Source organism: Gadus macrocephalus, chromosome 10 (assembly GCF_031168955.1).
Source record: "Gadus macrocephalus chromosome 10, ASM3116895v1".
NCBI classification, from domain to species: Eukaryota; Metazoa; Chordata; class Actinopteri; order Gadiformes; family Gadidae; genus Gadus; species Gadus macrocephalus.
The window spans coordinates 5,256,146-5,275,702 of NC_082391.1; the positions used below are offsets into that span (position 1 = coordinate 5,256,146).

The 19,557-nt window shown below is 49.3% G+C and overlaps 1 protein-coding gene across 1 annotated transcript in view; it reads right to left on the reverse strand.

Annotated features, from left to right (window-relative positions):
• The window catches only part of nrg2b (neuregulin 2b), a 24,443-nt gene extending 8,361 nt beyond the window's left edge, over positions 1-16,082 (reverse strand). The window contains 7 exon segments of the mRNA XM_060062192.1: positions 286-415; positions 737-839; positions 3,906-3,929; positions 7,347-7,405; positions 13,711-13,834; positions 14,791-14,909; positions 15,925-16,082. Of these exon segments, the coding sequence (XP_059918175.1) occupies positions 286-415; positions 737-839; positions 3,906-3,929; positions 7,347-7,405; positions 13,711-13,834; positions 14,791-14,909; positions 15,925-16,064 (699 nt within the window). The 5' untranslated portion in view covers positions 16,065-16,082.
• Positions 16,083-19,557: the final 3,475 nt, after the last annotated feature.

Sequence of the window (19,557 nt, forward strand, 5' to 3'; positions counted from 1 at the left end):
GTGGGATGCTCTCTCCTGTGTTGGGTGACCTCTGACCCCCGGTGTGGTGGGTGTTGATGCCCTCTGACCCCCGGTGTGTTGGGTGATGATGCCCCCTGACCCCCGGTGTGTTGGGTGTTGATGACCTCTGACCCCCGGTGTGTTGGGTGATGATGCCCCCTGACCCCCGGTGTGTTGGGTGATGATGCCCCCTGAACCCTGGTGTGGTGGGTGATGATGCCCCCTGACCCCTGGTGTGGTGGGTGTTGTTGCCCCCTGACCCCCGGTGTGGTGGGTGGGACTCACGTCCACCATGGGGATCTCCTCAGGGCCGGGGCCCGGGTGGTTGGGCCCGTTGGCCAGGGTCCGGTTGGGCTGCTCCACACACTGGTTCTGACCCTGGTGGAGGTGGTTCTGCATCTTCTGCCTCTGCTTCCTGCAGGGTCAGACACACAGCAACAACCATCAGCCATACACACAATACATGTAGATCTATAGATATAAATGTAGATTCAAATCTATATATATATAAAGTATATTTACTGATATATGTTATTTTATTTTATTTTACAAAATTTGGGTCTGAAAGGTAAACCAATCCGTTTTCAAAAACAGCAACAGGTTGTGCCTCTTGAGTTTAGCAATGTACCCGTTTGGTATACTTCCACATATGTCAGAGCAGTGGGGGTGTGACTGACAGGAGAAGGAGCCAATAGGAGGAGCCCTGCCGGTGCTTAGCCCCGGGGGGTGGACCTACTTGGTTTTGCAGTAGGCCACCACGCACACGATGCCCACCACGAGCAGCGCCACACAGATGCCTGTGATGGTCAGGACGCGCCTCTGGTACAGCTCCTCCGCCTCTGCAGATTGAGAGGCACACATGCATGCACGCACACACACGTGCACACACACACACTCACGCACGCATAAACATACACAGGTGCTCACAGACACACACACACACACAAACATACGCACACACACAAACATGGACAGGTGCACACAGACACACATCCAAACATTCATATGTACACAGGTGCCCACACACACGCACACACACACTCACGCACACACACACACACACACAAACAGACACAAAATACACACGTACACATATGATCGGACACAAAGCCATAGGCACACACACAAACACACACACACACACACACACACACACACACACACACACACACACACACACACACACACACACACACACACACACACACACACACACACACACACACAAACAATTAATAGGGCTGCTTCATTGATCATTCATGTCTATTAACTATTAACCACAATTTCCTGGCTAACCTTTACTTAAAGCCTTATCTCTGACATTCAGCATAAAATGGTACACAGCTTTAAGCAGAATCCTATTTCCTAGGATTTGTCAGGTAGCAGCTCATGTTTAACTCTCTGAGGCCAGGAGGCTGCTAGCTAGCACCGACAAACACACACGTAAGGAACAGTGGTGGGTGCAGCCATGCATGGACCAGCAGGGGGCACCATGCATGCCTCTTCAGATGGACTAAAACAAGGATACAGAATATAGGCATGCAGATGAGGAGAAAAATGTTAACACCATACTTGCTTTGTGTGTGTGTGTGTGTGTGTGTGTGTGTGTGTGTGTGTGTGTGTGTGTGTGTGTGTGTGTGTGTGTGTGTGTGTGTGTGTGTGTGTGTGTGTGTGTGTGTGTGGGTGTGCGTGTGCGTGTAACTGCATGTGTGTGTGTGTGTGTGTTTTTGTATGCAGGATTTTGGTCGAAAGGTGGTAATACAAATATATATAGCGCCTCATTCACAGGAATGTATTGTGTTTATATGTTGGTTCAGTGTTACAGTTGAATGCTTGTATGAGAGCTTTAATTTTTTTTATTTAATGTTACTTCTACAATCAAAACCAAAAGTGGAAACGTGTCCAATGGTCAAGCGATATGGACGCAGCCTCGTAGGCATCTCCTGTAAACGGTAGTGATGTCATTCCTTAATCATCAATCAACCTAATGAGGAGGGTCCCGGTGGGTTTGTAACGAGGGAGGACTCTGGGGTTAGGTGTTTCTCAAAGCTTCACCGTGGCGTAACATTTCCATCGGGTTTGGGTTGAATGACACAATGACGGCAAGGAGCCACGTATGGATCAGTGATTAAAAAGAGACAAAACATAAGGGGTGAGGAGGAGGAGGAGGAGGAGGAGGAGGAGGGAGAGACAGTGGGCTGCTGGAGAGGAAGGAGACGGGAGATGGGCGTGGCCAATGGGAGGCTCGCCGCCGGTAAAGGAATGGGATTGGACAGCTTGGTTTCACCCGGGTCTACTCTGAGGGTCTTCCAGTGGCCTGAAACAACACGTGTACATTATGTCCTGGGAATTCACATATCATAATCTAACCACAACTCGAGACCTATATCTGTTAGGTATTTTCCTTGGAATAAATAATGTTTTGAACTATTTGTATTTGCTGATTTAATGTACACATTTGAATAACAGAGAGAGGCAACAGAATGGAGGCGATGTCAAAGGAAACACATCATGAAGCCTGGCTACTCGTACCTGAGCGCACATTTGTTTCATTATTGTTTTCATTTTGTCTTAAGTTGGTGGCCAAAGGCGACACACAACCAACCCTGACCCTGATGACGCGCGCGCGCGTGTGTGTGTGTGTGTGTGTGTGTGTGTGTGTGTGTGTGTGTGTGTGTGTGTGTGTGTGTGTGTGTGTGTGTGTGTGTGTGCGGATATGTGTCTATGTGTGTATTTGTGTGAGTGTGTGTGCGTCAGTTTGTGTGTGTACGTGTGTGTGTCAAATGGAATCGATGGAAAAGAGTGTGGGTGTAGGGCAGTATAGAGGGCCTTCTGTGTAGACAAGCCTATCAGAGCCTGAGCCCCAGCACTGTGTGTGTGTCAAAGGGTTCTGATGCAAGATAGGATAGAATAGCGTGTGTGTGTGTGTGTGTGTGTGTGTGTGTGTGTGTGTGTGTGTGTGTGTGTGTGTGTGTGTGTGTGTGTGTGTGTGTGTGCGTGTGTGTGTGTGTGTGTGTGTGTGTGTGCGTGTGTGCGTATCCGTGCGTGTTTGTGTGCGAGTATGCACGTGCGCATTTGTGCGTGCGTGTGTGTGTGCTGTGCGTGTTTGTGTACGTGGGTTTGTGTATGCGCGTTTGTGTAGGTGTGTTTGTGTTTGCGTCTATGTGCGAGTCTGTGCGTGTGTGTGTGTGTGTGTGTGTGTGTGTGTGTGTGTGTGCGCTCGTGCATGAGTTAGTGTGTGTGCGTGTGCACGTGCGTGCGCGCACGTGTCTATTTGTGTGTGTGTGGGCATGAAGGGCCACCGGCCAGTGTTCCTGACTTTCACTGGATGAAGGGCGACGCTCCGGGCACTCAGGCCATTAATGCAAACTTAAACATTTATTTTCCCAGAATACCTGGCAGCTGGGCTGTTCTCTACCTGTGTGGGGGCGGCTGCACCAGGACGGTGCAGTCCTGCTAGGACCAGCAGGACGGGGGCTGGATGCTGCCCCTCTGTCAGTGGCTGCTCTGATAGGGCTTCGTCATAACGAACGGGTCCAGATCAACAACGCAAAACTACGGAGGAAACCCTCCACTTTTTAATTATTCAGGGCTATGTGTCGACATTAGCTTGTGTTGGTGTCGTGTTGCTACAACCTTCAACATAAAAGGGATGGTTCTGGAAGAGCCAGCATAAAGGGGAGGAGATTAGGAGCGAGAGAGAGAGAGAGAGAGACAGAGAGAGAGAGAGAGAGAGAGAGAGAGAGAGAGAGAGAGAGGGAGAGAGAGAGAGAGAGCCATAGAGACAGTAAGAGAGAGAGGTTGTTTCTGAAAAGGGAAATGGTACAGAGATGTGTGACGGTGAGAGGTCCTTGGCACACCCTTTAAGCACGTCACAGCATAATGAAGATGATAATATTCCATACCCATAAATTCAATTCCACGAAGTTCTGCCATCACAGTTAGTTGTCAGGGTATACAAAAAAAAGAAAAGAAAAAGACAGATAGGGTCAGATAGGGTTTATGGTCCACTTTGGGCCATTTCCTGTCTATTCTGCGGTACTGAATGCCGAACCAGGGAATACCTTGCTTACTGCTGTGGAATCCTTGTCGATGGCATTACATTGATTGACAGGAGCGTTGTCCAATAAAAGACAGACAATGCATACCGGCTTAGCTCTGTGAACCCCGACCCTCCCTTCCCAGCTATGATGGACCCTTTTCACAGAAGTGCCAGAGCAGGGCAAGCACCGGTGTAGCTAATAACCTCGTTAAGGATCTGTAGCGCGTCATGCTACTAGCCGCGAGCATGAACCAGTCAAACCGGAGCAGACTCACAAGCTCCTTACAGGCCTACACCTCTGCATGGCCTGGTGTCACACCAGTGTGGAAAGGGGTTCATTAATTGGTTGAATAAATTAATACATAAATAAATGAACAGAAGAATGAAAAAGAGAAATGATGGGATAAATGAATAAGGGGAAGCCGGGGGGGGGGGGGGGGTGGGGGGGGGGGGGGTAGAACAAGGCAGGGGGGGTGGGGTGGGGCGGGCACACGATCAGACAGACGCAGCGACGCACACACAGACGTGAAGCCACACTTACTGCTCTGTTTACTAGACCTCATGTCTGGAGTAAACAGTGTGGGACAGAAAACAACATGGAGTGAAAAAGGAGAAATTAACAGTAAACCATAAAACAGTTTCTCAAACATTATCTGGCGTCTAAACATAAAAACATGTGACAGTCAATGAGTCATGAACAGCGAATGTGGGTCTGCAACTTTTTTTTCTCATTCTGCAAAATGTTTTTGGGGCTAATTAATTATATTTAAAAATAATTGTTTTTGTACTACTACTGCTGGGTGCTGCGATCGATGTCCATTTCCCAATGCATGATTTATAACGACCTCTGCGCTACTCTCCCCTAAGAGGCGTTTGTTATGAAAGCTTTGGCCTCGGTTGACGTGCCAACGAGACAGAGGCCCGGCCAAAGAAGTCTGTTCATCTACTCAAACGTCTCCGCCTCAAACAGCGGCTGGCTAACCAGGGGCGCATGTATAGTAAAGGCACACCGCCGCGCTCCAGAACACATGTCACTCTGCACACGTAGATAACAGAAGAGGAAGAGGAGGAAGAGGAAGATGAAAGTTTCTCACGTTCGCAGGGAAAACATGCAAAGCAAGCAGAAGACGGGCGGTGAGAGTTTGGTGTTTATCGTTGTGCCGGCCCGTGTGCCAATTTATGCAAGCTGTCAAATCGTGCTACCACGTGGTTCTGCGCATGCGCATCAAAACACTATTTATCCGGGGTGTAGGAGTGGTTCATAATACGCATACTGTACCCCTGAAACCTCCAATTAAGACGTTATATGTGTTCTGCCAATGCATGCTCTCTTGTCAGAGTCTATCGAATCTTGCTACCCTATCAAAAAGTGCTACCTTATGTGTTTGGTAGGGTATTGGATCTGTAGGCCGATGCCTCTATAAAACCATGCTCCCACTACAGAATCACATTATTTTACACCACTACTCACTCCATGTACACTGTAAGAATATTGGGAGCATATTTTGATACTGTATTATAACGTCTTTATTGGAGATTTCAGCGGTTCATTTTACACCACTACTGCACCACAGATCAATAGTGTCGGCATGCGCAGAACCACTAGGCAGCACAATTTGACAGGCTGCATAAATTGGCAGAAAACCAGCCGGTTTAAAGACAGACTAGCTGGGATTGTAAACCTGGGACACATTTGCATTTCAAAAGCGATCCGATTTCTTCAGGAGCGCTCTTAACTGACTGCATGATCTTTTCAAGTCAGATTTGGTCAGGCCGACCACGAGCAGGTGATCAGCTCCATGCTAATGATTGGGCCGGAGCATGACGCTAAAGACAATGTCACCAGGGGAGCCGCGACAGGTCTCGTATGAGGATAGGGCACGGGGACAGGGATCACGCACCCCCTCTGCTGAGCCAGGTTGTCATGTCATGTGTGCAGGGGCTCTCCCCCCCATAAGGGCCCTGATCGCTGCCAAACCATAAGAGAACATGGCTCTAATCCAATATGTCACTGCAATGCAATCACCAGACGGGGACACACATTCCTCATCTATCGATCGCCAGCGCTGTCCAGCCGGCTGTGCGACACAGAGGGGGGAGGATGAAGCGCCGACTGTATAGGAATGGCAGGTCAGCTTTTAAACAGATCAAACAGCGTTTAGCCAAATGCCGGGAGGGGAACACTCATGACATGATCCACGGGCGCTCAGATGGGTTACACAGACGATCGGGTTCGGCTGTGCGCAGGCCGACAGGCAGCCCTCCATTAGGGGGAAAAGCTGTTTGAGATGGGGACGCTCACATCGCACGTTTAACAGGTTGAACAAACACGTGCCTGAATATAATTGTACAGTTATCGGAGGAGACGTCCTGATGGTGCCATGACTCTGATTTAGTATTGTGCAAATACAAAATCGTGTCTCCGTTTCCACCATGAAGAACAAAGAAGGAGAACACGTTGACATTATACACTAATCTGTAGAAAGTATTAATGTCAATTGTTAAATACAGCAATTGCGAATGAAGAGAAATGTAATTGTAAAATGTAATTTATCATTCGGGGCAGATTTGGAAAGAAGTAATAATTCTAGTAGTAGTAATTGTAAAGACGTTGGCCAGTTTAAGTTTTAAAACATTTTGTATTGTGTCCAAATGGTCACCACATGTCACGGTGGTTTGCTGGAGTTTCCCCGACGTGACGCTGCACAGGAAGAGGTGGACAGTCGCCACGGACAAACATGGTGGACCGGCACGTAACGATAAGGAAGCCAGCAGTTACAACGGGTGGCTATGCCTCCTGATCAATATTATCAACGCACGTTTCTGTTTCTGGGATAAGGAGCAAGGGAGGAGCATGAGGAGGAGAGAGAGAGAGAGAGAGAGAGAGAGAGAGCACAAACAAGGGTATTGGCGAGGACAGACATGCAGACACTTATTCATACATAAAACCTTCAAACGATGTGCACATAAACACACACACACACACACACACACACACACACACACACACACACATGTTTGCGCACACACAACACAATTTAGATGCTGATTGCACATGCAGAATAGGCATCTAATATTATACATGCACATGCACACACACACGCGCACAACACACACACACACACACACACACACACACACACACACACACACACACACACACACACACACACACACACACACACACGCACACACACACACACACACACACACACACACACTCAGAGCATGTCCCCTAGATCGAGCGTCATCATGCAGCATCCCACCACACAGACAGACAGGCGAGAGAGTAAAACGGACATACTGTAGAAACCGGCCATGACGGAGTTCTGACAGCGGTCGCCTGTGTAGTCGTTTGGACACCTGGAGGGGGAGGGGGAGGGGCAAGGGGGAGGGAAGGAGGGAGAGAGGTAGAGGAACAGAAAAGGTGGAGAAGGAAAGGAAAATAAATGATAGGAGAGGTTAGAGGGGAGAGGAAGGAAAAAGAGAGAGAGTGAGAGTGAGAGTGAGAGTGAGAGTGAGAGGTGAGAGAGAGAGAGAGAGAGAGAGAGAGAGAGAGAGAGAGAGAGAGAGAGAGAGAGAGAGAGAGAGAGAGAGAGAGAGTGGAAGGAGGTTTTGGGGACACAAGAAAGCAGAGAAAAACAAGGGGTTAACCGTGCACACCGTTCAACAGCAACATCATGTACAGTGTGAGACATAAGAACCGCGCAGAGGGAGAAAGAGAAGAGAGAGAGAGAGAGAGAGAGAGAGAGAGAGAGAGAGAGAGAGAGAGAGAGAGAGAGAGAGAGAGCGAGAGAGAGAGAGCGAGAGAGAGAAAGAGAAGAGAGAGAGAGAGAGAGAGAGAGCGCGAGAGAGAGAGAGAGAGAGAGAGAGAGAGAGAGAGAGAGAGAGAGAGAGAGAGAGAGAGAGAGAAGGTGTTGGAGGGCAGAGAGAGGAAGAAAAATTGAGCGAGGGTCACTGAGAGGGAGATTACAACAAATCACACACCGTGACATCACCACGTTAACGATCTCCCCAGTTACAGCTATGCCATCATTAAATGGGACCCATTAGGGAGGAAGATTACAAAGGACATGCAGATACATCCATACATCCATATATATTAAACAGCAGCGCACACAGTGGTCATGGTCATTAATTGTGGATCACAATACAGTAACGATATGGATATGATGAATTCGGATGCATCTGTGTTTCTTACGGTTGAGACCAAGGAGACACACAAACGTCTGTGATCATTACAAATAAAAACAACCCAGAACATACACTGCACTTATGCACTAGCTCCTGTAAAAGTCACGGAAAGGACGTTTGTGTGATTCCATGTGCATCTGCTGCATTGTATTACCCATAATCACATGCACACAAGCGCACACACACACACACACACACACACACACACACACACACACACACACACACACACACACACACACACACACACACACACACACACACACACACACACGAACACATGCACACATCTACACACACACACACACTCACGCACACCTCCGCTGTGTACACGGGGGCGCGGGCGGCAGGGCGGGGGTGGTTTTAATGGGGCATGAATAACAGTTACAGTGGAGCTCCACGCTGCGCTGTGAAGTGCGGAGCTTTGTTTCTGAATGGTGGCGCGGAGCTGTCAGGCGCGGGGCTGGGGGGGGAAACATGATTCATATTCTGGCGTCAGCCGGGGAAACACAAGGCGAGCTGAACTAACAAGCACAGAGCCGCACACCTTACAGCGCAGAGCTGCGACGCGACGCTGGCGCGCTAATGGGCGGTCCGTGGTCACATCGCGGCGGCTCTGGGGGCCTGATGTTGATTGAAGTGTTTGCTGTGATTTATGTTGATACCGCATTCATAAAATGTCAAAGATTAGACCAGATGCAAAGAAGTGACATTTGCAGCAATGCATTTTCTGACTTTAGAAATTGTGTGAACAGCACACGTCGTGGTTTGAGCGGTAGGCCTACGCTTCTTAACATAATCTTGGTATTAAGAGTGATATGATATGAAGATACTGTATGTACGTATCAGACTCCAGGATCTTTCTATTGTACCTTATTTACCCAGAATGTGTGTGTGTGTGTGTGTGTGTGTGTGTGTGTGTGTGTGTGTGTGTGTGTGTGTGTGTGTGTGTGTGTGTGTGTGTGTGTGTGTGTGTGTGTGTGTGTGTGTGTGTGTGTGTGCATGACACAATACTGTTAGAAACTATTTTACAGGCTGCCAAGTAAAGTGAGCGGCGATCTTGCGTCCCTTCTCCCTCACGACCAAAGAGACAACTTGCATTTTGAATCAATTACCGCAAAAACCTTTGGAAGGGCCCACTCAGCAATTTCCCATAGAGTTAAAAATAGAGCCGGAGAGATAGAGTGAGAGAGAGAGAAAGAGAGAGAGAAAGAGAGAGAAAGAGAGAGAGAGAGAGGTCTAGGACACGTTGAGCTGAAGCAGAGGCTAAGCTGGGAAAGCATTTTTTTTGTATATCATTACTTCCTCCTTCTCTGCTGCTCTCTCTTTCTACCTCTCTCCCTCCATTCACTGCCTCCCTTTCATGTCTCTCTATATCTGTGGGCAACTGGGCATGCTTCTCCTTCCCTCTGCCAACGCTGTGCTTGGTTTCAGCCGGGAGAACAACAGAAAATCAGACTTAAAATTTTGATTTTAGTCTGATTAAAAACAAGGGCCGTAAAGAGAGTAAAGAGTCTAAATGCTCAAACATTGGCGTGCACATACGGTAATCAATACGGCTGTGATCTCATATAGAATGTCTAGATTAAATTATGTTCGATACACATAATTGATTCATGCTGGGAAATTTGACCTTCTCATGTATTATCCACTCCACAGAGCAAAGGGGAAGTAACGTCTAGTTTCTCGTTTTTTTAAAGAAGGGATGAAGGATGTTAGTGGAGGGTTGCCCCCCCCCTATACCTTCAGCGCTAGGCTGCTATGGACGTGGCTCTCGGGCCCCGGTAACACAGGGCTGCTGCCTGCTGCTGATCACTGGGGTTTCCTGAAGAGGGAAACTCACTTTCAGCCATTTATCAAAAAAATCTGCAATAATACTAAGAATATAAAAAATACTACATATTTGGCTGTTGTTCCCTGTTTCAGATGACGTAAAACAAACTTCAAATGTTTTTGAAGCCAGCTGCTCTTGGGAATCAGCAAATGAGCAAATGCATGAAGGCATTTCTTTTGGTTTTTTACACAATTAATATTATTCCATGAATGGAAACCGAGCAATTCAGTAGACGAATCGCCAATGCAGATAATGAAGAGTTGCAGGTCTGGAGTGGACAGCTCTACAGCTCTACAGACGGACAGATGGACGGAACGACAGGAGTGCTATCTAGGTGACGTTCGGCTCTGTTCCAAATCCAGAGGAGGAGAGGAGGATAATACTGTGGAGATAGCCAGGCTGGAGGAGAACTCGCTGCCTTGGTGCCTCAACACTGAGGCTGTCTGCATCAATGTGTTGTGCTAGTGCAGCACAACGCTGGGACCAACCTTGTTGGACGTTTCTGAGAACGGATTTATCTTAACATTGTGGAGGTTTGAGTCAGGCATATGCTTTATGTTTTTGTCACTTAAGTCCCAGTGAAACTTCTGACGTCTGTGGGTTCGTTCCCAATTCACTCAATATGTGTTGAAGGAAAGAATGAAAGACAGAAGCAGCAATAAAAAGTTCATTCTCATTGTCCAGGATCACCTTGTGCTAGAGACTCTTTATTTGACCAAATTAAGCTCTTTGACTTTGACCATTTATGGCACGTAAGCAATGAAAATATCAAACTCTCCTCGTTCGACGGTAAGCCAGAAAGAGAGTTGTCAGTGCATTACGGAAGGTGGATACTGAGCCGCAGCATGTGAGGAGCCAAGGTTAGAGATACTTAAAGGACAATTCCGGTATTTTGAACATTGAGCCCCCTTTCTGGTTTGTCTAGGATGAAATAGAGTGGTTGACACCGAAATGTTGAATATTGGTCCTGTCTCGGGTATTTGGCTAATTTTGAATCGCCCCTGCTCACAATGGCTGGCTATGTGCATTCACAAACCTGTCCTTAAAACACCCGTAAACGTTCGTTTTCAGAATTGTGAAACTCAAACCGGACCGGAACCGGAAACGGATCTCTGTATCAACAGTAGGGCTAGAATCTAGCGAAAAGACTACAACTACCCCCCTTTCAGTTTCCGGTTCCGGTCCGGTTTCCGTTTCAATTTACAAAATGCCAAATAAAACACGACAGAAACTGTATTTCGCTACGATACTTGATTAGGAACATCAACGAACATCCCTAACCACTCGATGAGGTTCACATTTCTGTAAAATCGAAAGTTTAGGGGTGTTTTAAGGACAGGTTTGTGAATGCACATAGCCAGCCATTGTGAAGCAGGCAGGGGCGATTCAAAATTAGCCAAATACCCGGGAAAGGACCAGCATTCCAAATTTCGGTGTTAACCACTCTATGTCATCCTAGAAAAACCAGAAAGGGGTCTCAGTGTTCAAAATACCGGAATTGCCCTTTAAGGTTAGAGATGTATCTCAGAAATAAACCCTCAGTGCTCGACGAGCAGGCTACAGTAGCTAGGTAGCACGACTAGGTACCTTTTCATTTCTTTCCAAAACAGGCAAATTATTTAAGATCAGTTCAGCACCCTGGCTAATAATGGTTCTCAATTATTAAAAACAGTTCCTACTAGATTGAAATGTTAAATGGACTCTATTTATACAGTGCTTTTCTAACCAGTGGCCACTCAAAGCGCTTTACAATATGTCCTCTCAGTCGACCATTCATGCATACATTCACACACCGCCAGCGGTGTCAGCAGCGCAGGGCGACAGCCAGCTCGTCACGAACAGTCAGAGTGAGGCATCTTGCTAAGGGACACCTCGACACTCCGCTAGGAGGAGCCGGGGGATGGAACTAGCAACCTTCCCATCACCATCCAAACCGCTCTAACTCCTGAGCCACGTGCCGCCCTGAAGTCACCGTCATCATGATGATGAGGAGGATGAGGATGATGATTATTGTTATTTATAAAACCGTCTATCACTTATGTAATCTCCCTTTATAAGATATCCTTTCAAGCAGAGCTTTTATTCTCCAGGAGTTATTCCGGAGCGGTACTTTAAAGCCTTTCTCTGTGGTCCAATCGTGAGCATCAGAAGGGAGCCGTGTTTTAACAGCGTCGTGTGATGGCCCAGTTCTGTCTGCTGCTGACGTCTCAGGAGGCGCTTAGCAGCAGGTAATACGCTCCTAATTGTTGTGAACACAACGGGAGGAAAGGACAACGCTGTGGCAGTAAGAAGACGGAAGGGTCTGTTTTTTTGACACTCCCCCACCCCCCCCCCCTTGCTCCTGTGGTTGTCACTTGTCAAAATGATCGTTTCATTATAAAGTTACTAAGACGCCGGCGGTATAAAGAGGGTATGTTTGTGGCTGTGTTTAGATTACTTTACGGGTGCTGCGGTTGCCGTGGTTTTAAAGCTTGTCCTCCACCCAGGTTTCACTCAGGATTTTCTGACGCTTCTTTCCCATGATGCACCAGGAATGATTATGTTTAGGCGTCATCGTTTTAATAAAGTGTTTGCCGGCGTTAAGTCTCGGTGAATGCTCGTCCGAGATCAGTGTCGCGGAGGCTTTTGGCGCTGTTGATTCTAGACCCTGAGCCCACCAGAGACCACGTGGCCTGGCTCTGTGGACCCCTGTTCCAGGGACACCGACAAGGCCCGCTCCTGTACGGGCTGAAATAGGCGTAGCTTAGCTCAGGAGGTAGAGCGGGCTGAATTTGTTACCGGAAGGTTGGTAGTTTGATCCCCGGCTCCTCCTAGCTTGTTCGAGGTGGCCCTGAGCAAGACGCCTCACCCTGACTGCTCCTGACGGGCTGGCTGTCGCCCTGCGTGGTTCACTCCGCCCGTCGTTGTGTCAATGTGTGTATTAACCGTTGTTAAGTCGCTTTGCATAAAAGCGTCTGAGTAATCCTGTAAATGTAATACATTCTGGAAAGGAATGCGGTAAGGTACAGTACAGCTCCAAGACGCCGCATGCTTCACGTACGTTTCAAACTGAAGCTGATGTAAATCTCAGGGAGAGTGATGCATCATGGGAGTAGGCAACAGTGGAGTCGGTCCTAGTGGTTTCTCTTGCACTTGCCCCCCCACTTGCCCCCCCCCCCCCCCCCCCCCCCCCCCCCCCCCCCCTCCCCAAAGCGCTTTATTTACCATTTTTAGGAATCAAGCGGTGACGTCATGGCAACAGTACGAGATAATGAGATGATTGAGCTCCCAACAGCTTACGTTCATTTGTGGGTATTTGTGTCCATGTGGGTATGAAAAATAAGTGTGTGTGTGTGTGTGTGTGTGTGCGTGCGTGCGTGCGTGCGTGCGTGCGTGCGTGCGTGCGTATTATATAGTGCTTGTGCAAGAGCAGGAGGAGGAGAAATAGAAGCGAGACGCTAACAATGACAACAATGCTGAGTGAGCAGGAATGGATCGAGAGAGAGAGAGGGTTGGGGAAGGACATGGGAGGACAGAGCTCCTGGGGGACTGCATGGAGTCGGGGGGGCTGGGGGGTTGGTGGGGCTCGGTGGGGTGGCGGGGGGAGGTACTTGGGTGCTGTGACAGTGAGCCTGCGGAGGTAGGGGGGGGCTGGACTTACTTGCAGATGAGCTGGTTTATACCGTGTATGAAGTAACAGTCTCCGCCGTTGACGCAGTACGTCCGCTCCGACTCGTTGCAGCGCCGCGTGTGGCTCACGCCCGCCGACGGCGTGGTCGTGGTCACTGGGAGGGACGGACAGAGGGACGGGGGGACAGAGGGTGAGGGACGGACAGAGGGACGGGGGGACAGAGGGTCAGAGGGACGGGGGGACAAGGGAACAGGGGACAGAGGGACAGAGGGACGGGGGGACAAGGGAACAGGGGACAGAGGGACAGAGGGACGGGGGGACAGGGGGACAGGGGGACAGGGGGTCAGAGGGACGGGAGGATAGAGGGTCAGACGGACGGGGGGACAGGGGGACAGGGGACAGAGGGACAAAGGGTCGGAGGGACAGAGGGTCGGAGACACGGGGGGAAAGGGGGACGGAGGGAAAGAGGGACAGAGGGACAGACAGGGGACAGAGAGACAGACAGGGGACAGAGAGACAGACAGGGGACAGAGGGACGGGGACAATGGGATAGACAGGGGGACAGGGGGACAGACGGACGGAGGGAAAGAGGGACAGGGGAACAGAGACAGAGGGACAAGGGGACAGACGGAAGGAGGGACAGAGGGACAGGGAGAAAGAGGGACAGGGGGACAGACAGGGGGACAGAGGGCGGACAGAGGGGCAGGGGGACAGACAGGGGGACAGAGGGACAGACAGGGGGACAGGGGGACGGACAGGGGGACAGACAGGGGGACAGAGGGACAGACAGGGGGACAGAGGGACGGACAGAGGGACAGAGGGACCGACCAGAAAAAACTGAACTTGGCAGAAGAAAAAAAAATGCAAAAAAGATGGACGAACAGACAGACATACTGCCAGGTAAACAGTGGGACAAACGGACAGACAGACAGACAGGTAAACCGTGAGACAGACAGACAGACAGACAGACAGACAGACAGACAGACAGACAGACAGACAGACAGACAGACAGACAGACAGACAGACAGACAGACAGACAGACAGACAGACAGACAGGTAAACACTTGGACAGACAGTCAGACAGTTTAGACAGGCAGACAGGCTGCTCACAGATCTGAACGCTGATGAGGCTGGTGGCGTTCTCCTGGCCCAGAGAGTTCTCCGCCACGCAGGTGTAGTTCCCCGAGTCGTCCACGCGCACGTGGCTGATCTGCACCTTGGAGTTCTTCCTTCAGGGTGGAACCAGAGGAGAGGAGAACCAGAGGAGAGGAGAACCAGAGGAGAGGAGAACCAGAGGAGAGGAGAACCAGAGGAGAGGAGAACCAGAGGAGAGGAGAACCAGAGGAGAGGAGAACCAGAGGAGAGGAGAACCAGAGGAGAGGAGAACCAGAGGAGAGGAGAGAAGAGGAGAGGAGAACCAGAGGAGAGGAGAACCAGAGGAGAGGAGAACCAGAGGAGAGGAGAACCAGGGGAGAGGAGAACCAGAGGAGAGGAGAACCAGAGGAGAGGAGAACCAGGGGAGAGGAGAACCAGAGGAGAGGAGAGAAGAGGAGAGGAGAACCAGAGGAGAGGAGAACCAGAGGAGAGGAGAGGAGAGGTAGAGGGGTCGAGGATGGATAGAGAAGAGATAGAGATTCAGGGGATGGAGAAGAGACGAAGCCGTTACAAATCCAGACATTAACAAAGTTCACAACAGTTAACAGACTGGGACCAGTTGCGGTGTCCAAGCAGCTGTCCCAGTGTCCCAGTATCCCAGTGTCCCAGTGTCCCTATGTTCCTGTGTTCCTGTGTCCCTATGTTCCAGTGTCCCAGTATCCCAGTGTCCCAGTGTCCCTATGTCCCTATGTTCCAGTGTCCCAGTGTCCCAGTGTCCCAGTGTCCCAGTGTCCCTGTGTCCCTGTGTCCCAGTGTCCCAGTGTCCCAGTGTCCCAGTGTCCCAGTGTCCCTATGTTCCTGTGTTCCTGTGTCCCTATGTTCCAGTGTCCCAGTGTCCCTGTGTTCCTGTGTTCCTGTGTCCCAGTGTCCCAGTGTCCCTGTGTCCCAGTGTCCCAGTGTCCCTATGTTCCTGTGTTCCTGTGTCCCTATGTTCCAGTGTCCCAGTATCCCAGTGTCCCAGTGTCCCTATGTCCCTATGTTCCAATGTCCCAGTGTCCCAGTGTCCCAGTGTCCCAGTGTCCCAGTGTCCCAGCCCAAGCTTCCCAGTGTCCACGCTGTCCAAGGCGCCCCCAGCCCTCTGCGTCTTACTTGTTGGTCTTGATCTTCAGGTCGCGGCCCTTCTGCAGCTTGAGGCCGTCTTTGTACCAGTGGAAGGAGGGGCTGGGGCTCCCCGACGCCTCGCACTTCAGGTACAGCTTGTCCCCCTCCATCAGAGACTGGCCCTGCATCGGCCGCAGCTTAGGAGCAGAGGCTGGGGAGGGAGAGGGAGGGAGGGGGAGAGGGAGAGGGAGAGGGAGAGGGAGAGGGAGAGGGAGAGAGGGAGAGGGAGGGAGGGGGAGAGGGAGAGGGAGAGGGAGGGAGTGAGGGATGGAGAGGAAGAGGGAGAGAGGGAGAGGGAAAGAGGGCGAGAGAGAGGGAGGGAGAGAGGGAGAGGGAGAGGGAAAGAGGGCGAGAGAGAGGGAGGGAGAGAGAGGGAGAGAGAGAGAGAGAGAGAGAGAGAGAGAGAGAGAGAGAGAGAGAGAGATGTTATTGGGGAATCAAGGAGAAAAAATCAAAGCCTGCATTAATGTAATTGAAGACTAAAGGCATTCTGAAGAATGAGCCTTCACGTTGTCTATCCATTTACATTTGTGTGTGTGTGTGTGTGTGTGTGTGTGTGTGTGTGTGTGTGTGTGTGTGTGTGTGTGTGTGTGTGTGTGTGTGTGTGTGTGTGTGTGTGTGTGTGTGTGTGTGTCCGGGTACGTGCGTGCGTGCGTGCATGAATCAGTAAGTCAGCAGAAGGTCGGTTGGAGAGGGTTCAGATACAGGACAACAGGTCAAAGTTCACAAGATGGAGAGAGTGGCAAGCACACACACAAACTCTCACTCAGACTCACACAAACACACACATACACACACACACACACACACACACACACACACACACACACACACACACACACACACACACACACACACACACACACACACACACACACAGTGCATTCGAATGTGCTTTGAATCCCAAAAAGCACAATGAAACGGTGGGTTTTCAGAAAGACTGCAGTAGACTTTTGCGATGGAATGTGTTTGCACTTGTCTGTATGTGTGCACGTGTGTCTATGTGTGTGTGTGTGTGTGTGTTTGTAGCGCACATGCGTGTGCTTCAATGGTATTGAGACGGACATGTAACCACACAGACACTGAGGCAAAGAGACAAGTTCCTGTCTCACAGCACTTAAACACATACATACATACATACACACACACACACACACACACACACACACACACACACACACACACACACACACACACACACACACACACACACACACACACACACACACACACACACACACACACACACACACACAAAGTTGATTTCACTTAAATGCTGGCAGTACATGTTGTGAACGTGTGCGACTGAACAGCTGCAGGTCCTGTGCTAAACACACTTACACAGGTTAGCATATTTAGCCAAACAGTAATGAATGGGAATTGGCTATCGGGTCTTTAAGACTCTATATGCATCTTGAAATTGAACAAATTTCCCCTTCAATAATCCGTCTGTAGTGTAATCCCCACCATGTGATCTCCACTGCTGTGTAAGAAAGATAATTAGCTTATGGTCAGGACACAGGAGATATACAGTGTGTTCAAGATGGGCCCAAAAGCTTAATATCAAATGTCCTTCAGGCGACTCGTGACCTAGTTAGTGCCGGTGCTGGTCTGGGGAAAAGGTATTCGATACGCCCTTCTGAAAACAACCTCTGGTGAGCAAATAACAAAGTCAACCAAATGAAGCGGACCTCAAGCCGACTGGAAGACCTCCTGCGTCACAACGCCTCACCCCGTTCCTGCTCTCATATACATTAAGGGGATTTTGCTGACGCTTTTATCCAAAGCAGCCATTGCAACCCTTCATTCACACATTCACACACTGACGGCGGAGTCAACCACACAGGGCGACAGCCAGCTCGTCTGGAGCAGTCAGGGTGATGCGTCTGGCTTGGGGACACCTCAACACTACGCTAGGAGGAGCCGGGGATCGAACTAGCAACCTTCCGGTTTCCAGTCAACCCGCTCTACCTCCTGAGGTACTGCCGCGCCCGTCTCCCACCCCTGAGACCAGCAGATGTGGTCCTACCGACGCTGTTATTCTATAGACTAGGCCTCAGATGTGGTCCCCCCAATGCTGTTATTCTATAGACTAGGACTCAGACCTGGTGCCATTGACTGTGTATTCTATAAACTAGGACTCAGACCTCGTCCCACCGATGCTGTTATTCTATAGACTAGGACTCAGACCTGGTGCCATTGACTGTGTATTCTATAGACTAGGACTCAGACCTGGTGCCATTGACTGTGTATTCTATAAACTAGGACTCAGACCTCGTCCCACCGATGCTGTTATTCTATAGACTAGGACTCAGACCTGGTGCCATTGACTGTGTATTCTATAGACTAGGACTCAGACCTGGTGCCATTGACTGTGTATTCTAGACTAGGACTTGAGCTAAGGCTCTGTCTGCCTTAAATTACACTGGAGGTTTAAAAGTGACAACCTTGCATGGTGCTCGTTCGATCCAACACAACCTAGTCCGCCGTGCCCCCTCCTCGTTCCGCGGGGGGTTTTGTGTTTTGATTGGCAGCGTCTTGGCTCTGTTGGGCTGCCGAGCGGTTCGCCTCGCGCCCCGAACGCTGACGCTGTAGCCTCCGGTTTACAGTCCTTAACCTCACGTCTAAGGGCTGAGGACTTTGGTTTAGGGGTTTGGCAAGCAGGAATGATTGCAAAAGAGGGTTTGTTCTTAAAGGGCTGAGGACCTCTAATTCCTCCGGACCCCAAACCTGGGAGACAGGGTTTGGGGTCCCAGTGAGGCGGTCTGTTTCGGGGGCAATTGTGCAGGTGAAAGGGGTGTGTGCTCACTCAATGTCCAGCGGGGTGAATGAAGACAAGAACAGGATGCGTTCGCACATTTCCCACACCGAAAGAAGATGTATATGAATGTCTTTCTGGAGCACAAACCAAAACCAAACCAACTAAACGCACAATACAAAAACAGATTATTTAAATACATATTCCTGTGATTTGAACAGCATTTTTCACAGCTTAACAAAAACAGATCTTTTAAATACATATTTCTGTAATTTGCACATCATTTTTGCACTACAATCAACCATGGCTGGTGCCACGAACGCTACTTATTGTTACTTATATTTATATACTTTACATTTTTTCATCTTACTTATTTTATCTTTTATTGTTGAATTTGACTCTTGTGTACTTGTACGATAAGATTTGATAAAAGCAATTGACCTGTTGCTAAGTCACGCCCCCCGTCGTTACCATGACAAACCCGGAAAAACAAACCAGACTGGATAACAAAAACATATGGAAAAATGTCAGCTGATAGTATATCACAGCACGTTTTGGAGAAGTCTTCGGCAAAAAATGAGTGAATTTCATCCAGGAGCGATGGAGGGTTATATTCAAAACCTTAAAATACATACAGAAGGTGACAAGCTTAAATTCAGTTGGTATTCTGGCCTGCCACACAGTCTGATCCACATTACACACTTCTTCTTGTCCCGTTGTGGCTTGGGAAAAGGGATGAAATATACCCCATTCTGCAGCGTCTTGGGATACCGAGATTACAGGTACCCCAAGCACCTGCATCTTTTGACCATGTTTATTTTTTTTTACACAGAAAACATTAACCCACCATTAGATTTTTATAT